Source organism: Xenopus laevis, chromosome 5L (genome assembly GCF_017654675.1).
Source record: "Xenopus laevis strain J_2021 chromosome 5L, Xenopus_laevis_v10.1, whole genome shotgun sequence".
NCBI classification, from domain to species: Eukaryota; Metazoa; Chordata; class Amphibia; order Anura; family Pipidae; genus Xenopus; species Xenopus laevis.
The window spans coordinates 11250732-11256731 of NC_054379.1; the positions used below are offsets into that span (position 1 = coordinate 11250732).

General features: G+C 42.0%; 1 protein-coding gene across 4 annotated transcripts in view; it reads left to right on the top strand.

The window, feature by feature from the left end:
* The window catches only part of trerf1.L (transcriptional regulating factor 1 L homeolog), a 118633-nt gene extending 113463 nt beyond the window's left edge, over positions 1–5170 (top strand). For all 4 annotated transcript variants that reach the window (XM_041562529.1, XM_041562527.1, XM_018262572.2 and 1 more), the window contains 3 exons: positions 1998–2180; positions 2884–3092; positions 3917–5170. In XM_041562529.1, the coding sequence (XP_041418463.1) occupies positions 1998–2180; positions 2884–3092; positions 3917–4241 (717 nt within the window). In that variant the 3' untranslated portion in view covers positions 4242–5170. The remainder of the gene's footprint in view (positions 1–1997; positions 2181–2883; positions 3093–3916) is intronic.
* The last annotated feature ends 830 nt before the right edge of the window (positions 5171–6000 follow it).

Consider the following 6000-nt stretch of genomic DNA (forward strand, 5'->3'; position numbering starts at 1 on the left):
GCTTATTATGTGCGTGTGCGCTATGCAAGATGGCAGTCTGCACCGGGAGGGAGCAGTATGGGCGACCTAGGTCTGTTTGGGCTATTTTTTGAGAAAAAGACTATTGTATCCCTATGACGGGTTCCCACAGAGTAAGCGTCAGGACAGCAAAAGTCTCATAAAGAAAAATGGCTTTTAATTCAGCCGGCAGCAACAGGTACAAAATAAAGACAGTTTTTCTGTCCTAACTACAAAAAAATTGCTTTTGGCAGCAGTATTAGTTCAATAACAACAAAAAAAGCAGTGCAATGCAATTACAGACCTTCCATACGGGTGACTGTGTGTCCACTATGGGGAAAAAAAACTGACCTCCGAATTTCGCCAGGGTTGGCTTCACCGCACTTCGCCAGACGAAGTTTCGCAACGGCGCTGCTAATTCACTAAAACCCGAAGTTGCGCTCAGGGAGGCAAAAGGTAGCGAAGTTGCGCTAGCGTTAATTTGTTAAGCAAAGCGAAGTTGCACTAGCGATGCCTAATTTGCATACAGCGCCAAGTTAAAGTACAATGGACGTATATGTAGCAGCAAATACATTACACTACACAAGTCTGGGAAAGCTTCATAAAATAAAATAGAGTTTTTATATTGCCCTACACATGTGCCCCCTGTATAGTTTATGTACCATATGTTAGGAAATGTAGGGGGGGGGCGAATTCACGCCAGCACACGTTAGTAAATCAGCAGAGTAACTAAATGACATCACGCTGGCAAATTTGCGCTAGCTTTAGCTGATTCGCACTTAAGTGCAGATCCCAGACATTCTCTCTGTCTCTCCCAGTCAGAGATCTCGAGAGATCTCGGGTTTTAAGGGTAGGACTTCACTGACGATTGACGCAAAGACGCAGGGTCAAATTGAAAGCGATGGAAATAAGGTAAGCGTCTGCATCCGACAGTCGTGTTGTGTCGGATCAATGCTTCGATTTCATCAGACATTTCCATTACTTACCGTATTTCTGTTGCATCTGACTAACGCCTGCGTCTTTGCGCAGTGCGTCTGATCGCGCAGAAATTGTATGTGAAGTCCTACCCTAAGGGTTCCTGATTAGTCACCTGAAGCTAATCAGTCCCAGGTGGTCAGCTTCTAGCACCTCACTCTTCTACAATCCCCCAACCGGAGTGCTGGCTGGTGATTACATGAGCACATGAATGATCTGAGGAACTTCTGTATCACACGTACCGTATACACTCCTGCTGATCCCACAGCTTGTGTTTTTGCCCATTAACTAATGTTACACAGTTTGACTAGAGCAGATATTGAGACCACTGGCATAACCACCACCGTTAAACCTGTGCTACTGACAAATCTTCAGAAAATGCAACCCTTGTTGCTAACATTTGAATCACTAAACCTAAATGACTACTGGCTTTGCTTTGTATAAAGAGATACATTTACCAGTTTTGATGCAACCTAAATGTGCTTTGTTTAGAGAGGCCAAATCATAAACCATGTTAATTATAATGCACTATTCATATTCTGCATGCCACAGTTTGGCCAATAATATGCATATTCAGTATCATACATTCACAATTAGGGATGCACCAAATTGACTATTTTAGGATTCAGCCAAATCGTGATTCCTTTGTGAAAGATTTGGGTAAATACCAATCCAAACCCTAATTTGCAAATGTAAATTGGGGAAATAAGGGGGAAAGAGAATCGCACACGCAGGGCATAATTTAAAAAAATGGTTGACTTCCTTGTTTGTGTTATGAAAAGTTGTGTGATTTCTTTGTATTCGGAATCGGTTTGGCCAGGCATTTGGCCCGAATCCTGGATTCCGTGCATCCCTATTCAGAATATTTTTTTATCTTTAGGCATCATTGTTCCTTCCTGCTAATACCACAGTGTCTGGTTCTAAAATATATTAAGTTTCCAAAACCTTTCCCGCTGGTTGGGTGTGGTGAGACTGGAAGAAGTGGCCCTAATGGACTTTTGTTTGCGGAAATTGTTTCCTAACAGACAAGTGTTGATGATGACGGAGACGAGGACGAAGAGCTGGAAGACAAAAGATATGAAAACTGGTGTGATCTGACGCAGAAATCACCAGACCTGCGACACGCCACAGACTTTTCTCGGCCCGCTGGTGCATACGGTGTTTCATCTATTGGCTCATTTGTCTGTGAGATGGGAAACTGTGGAGCTGTAAGTGATGACCTAAACAATCATAGGCCGTGGCCACCTCCCCAGCTCTTTTGGGCAGCGGCCTCTTTACCTCACCTAATATTTATGTTTAATGAACACACCCATTTATTGTACAGCACTGCAGAGTATGTTGGTATTTCTGCTTGTAGCCATTTAGAAGCTTCTGGCACCCCCATAGATTTCTATCCTCTCCAGTTTTTGCAGAAGTCTTTAACTCACTGAAACCTGAAGTAATTCTCATAACTTGATTCCCTACACAACAATTCAGGCATGTACATGAGGCTTCAGCGTGTAAATAAAAGATATCACGGATGCTGGAACTGGAAGTGTGTGGGGCCTGACATGCAGTGTATGCGCTTACACATAATGTAGCATACCAGACGTAGACGTAGTAAGAAATGTCCAGTTTTTCCCTTTCATCCAGGAGTATTCACCCGTGATCCTTTTACTCTCTCCTGCTCTTCCTTGACATTCTTTACAGTGGGATAAGAGGTTGTTTAATTTGTCACAGCATTTTGTATTCTTTATAAAAACTGGTGATTGACAATTCTTCTGCACTGCTCCTCTAAAGCTACAGGACTCAATTTCCTAAAAATGGCAGCATGGCTTGGGACTATTGATTTCCCTGATCTAACCTTCTATGTGTGGAGTTACTGGGAATGCAGATTTGATTTCCTTAAAATGCGTTTTCCTTGGGTTGCAGATATTTTGTTCCAGACAAGCTCTGAACGGGCACGCTCGTATTCACGGAGGAGCCAGTGTACCAAGTAAGGTGTTTCCAGCTCCAGGTAGCTCCAGAACAAAGTCCAACACTCAAAGTGGATATTGCTCCGTTAAAAGCTCTCCGGCTCACAGCAACACCAGCGGAGAGACGGATACGTCCACAATTTTTCCATGCAAAGTTTGTGGCAAGTAAGTACAACTTACTGTGTGTAGTAAAACCAGTAAGCGCAGCATTATCACATATTCTGTTCTGTACAATTGTGAGGATTCATCATTCTCAAACCTTAGAAGTGTCCTGAAGTGAAATTACTTGTAGATCACTCAGTAGAAAACAACAGAACTTTTTGTAGCCAGCTACATGTGCAGCAGAATAACAAATAGTAGTTTATATGCGCCAAGTGTTGTCATCTATGCTCTGGCCATAGTTATGATCTTCAATATGAAGTGACTAGTGATGTGCGGGCCAGCTGAAGTCCGCAGGACCTGACCACACTAGATTTCTGGGTGACCTTACACTGTTGGTTTCCTCCTCCAGCAGCCTCTATTTATAGGTGTGCACCTGCCCCACCCCCATCAGAAATGTGCGGCTCGTGCACGGGTCTATAAATGGAGGGGACCTGCTGGGTCGGGTTGGGGTGAAGGTGAGTTTTTGTCAGCCGGCACATCACTAGAAGTGACCTACCTCTTTCCCCTTTGACAGATTTCTGCGGTCTAAATGCCGAGAGATCACCATCAATGGATGACATATGCCATTTACAATAGCAGGGGAATAGATGTGCTCATAAGTAGCGATGGGCAAATCTGACCCGTTTTGCTTTCACTAATTGAAGTCCATGGGCGTTTTTTTTCGTGGCGAAAAATTTCTGAACTAACTTTCCAGTTGTAGTAGTTTGCTTAGCAGTAGGTTTTTCCCAGCATGACTTGATACATTAGGACTTTTTAGTCTTTACTGTTCAAATCATCTACTACTTATGTATATTCTTATAACGTTAATTGCCTTTCATCACACTCAGGGTATTTTTCAAGATCAAAAGCCGAAACGCACATATGAAAACTCACCGGCAGCAAGAAGAGCAACAGAGACAAAAAGCACAGAAAGCTGCGGTAGCAGCAGAGATGGCCGACACCATCGCCAGGACCATAGTCAGGACTACAGTGCCTGCAGAGCACATTGTGCCTTTCGATCACCTGAGCCTTGTAAAAAGCATGGAGCAAGACTTTGATAATGATGTTGCCCAGGATTTGGAGGATGTCCTAGAAGAGACAGACATTATTCATGCTGATCTCCTCCTGGATGACGAAGATACTGATTTGCTTCAAGATGCGGCTGTTCTTTAGGGAAACTGTTAGGGTCCACTGTGCTTTATAAAAATACAAGTTTTATTTATGGAATGCCTGTTATCTCCATATAAAACATGTTATTTTAGGTGTCAACCTACAAAGGCTTAGTCAAGCAATATGAGGTGTTTGGGTTCCGTTTAATTGCTAGTAACTTCTTTTGAGGAACCTTATTGAAGCCTTATTAGTGTCAGGTACCTTGAAACACTGGAAAATGTTATGCAGAAAATATCCTCTCAGGGCTGAGTGCATTTGTAACTTGTTTTATGTAGCTTTTAACTTTTGCAGACTAGTGCCAATTACATCCCAAGATCCAGGCTCTTCTCAATCTTCTGAAGGATCAGTTTGAGTAATGTAATGAGGTGCCTTGAAGCATTGGAAGACTGAATCTGGCTGGATATTCCTACTTTATACTATGTTTATGTCCAATACAGGCCCAGATTCCAGATCTTTCAGCAGTCTATTTAAGGACCTGATCAAGCAACAGTCCAAAAGAAAGGTACTTTGAAATAGTGGAAAATGTTTTGTGGATAAACTCAAAGTTGACTAGTTTCAGGAGCTTAGATCTGGCCAAAATTGACAGAGTAGTAACTATAATAATACTTAATAAATCTCACCATTTTATTATTGTACATATTTAACACTGTTTAAGCGAATATACATAAATATACAGATAGAGTCAACAGATGGACTCTTCAGTCATTTTGTGTTTTTCTGTTTATACGCCTATGGAGAAAACAACCTGTGTGCCATTGGCCTAAGATTGTGTAGTTCTTTGTGTGATTTGGTTTAGATGTCAATGGAGTAAACAACTTGTGTGCCATAAGCCTAAAATTGTGTGGTTATTTGTATTGTTCTTTTTATTAGGGATGCACCAAATCCAGAATTCGGTTTGGGATTCGGCCTTTTTCAGCAGGATTCGGATTCGGCCGAATCCTTCTGCCCGGCCGAACCGAATCCAAATCCTAATTCGCATATGCAAATTAGGGGCGGGGAGGAGATTGTGTGACTTTTTGTCACAAAACAAGGAAGTAAAAAATATTTTCTCCTTCCCACGGATTCGGGGGTTCCGCCGAATCTTTCGCAAAGGATTCGGGGGTTCGGCCGAATCCAAAATAGTGGATTCGATGCATCCCTACTTTTTATAGGCCAAGAGAAAACAACCTGCATGCCATTAGCCTCAGATTGTGTTGTTCTGTTTATTCACCAATGGAGAAAATAACCTGTGTGCCGTTAGCCTAAGATTGTTTGGTTCTTTGTGTTGTTCTGTTTATACACCAATGGAGAAAATAACCTATGTGCCATTAGTCTAAGGTTGTGTAGTTCTTTTACACTTTCATGCCACCCCTTTGTTACTTGATTGAAGGGTAGAGCTGTTGTCACAGTCAACGTACGTATCCAATAGAGTGTAGAGGCCTTTCCGCACTTTAGTGGTTCTGCCAATCTTATTACAATAAGTTTAAACTATTCCCAAAATAGGGGATTTTAACGTTTAAACAGATTTGTGGAGTTTGTACTTACTGCCTAATTGCTTGGTTGGTATTTTATCTTATTTGATTATAAAAGAGGGTTTGTTTGGCCCTTTCAGTCACGTGTGTTAATTTTATCATCCGGCTGCCAAACATTTCCGTACCATTTACTGGCCGATTCCTCACACTGATACCATGAAGCGATACAGCACTGGAATTTCATAGCATTTGTCTATTTGGCTTAGTTTCCAGACACAGAGTCAATGTGCACCGTTTCATGTAAAAATATA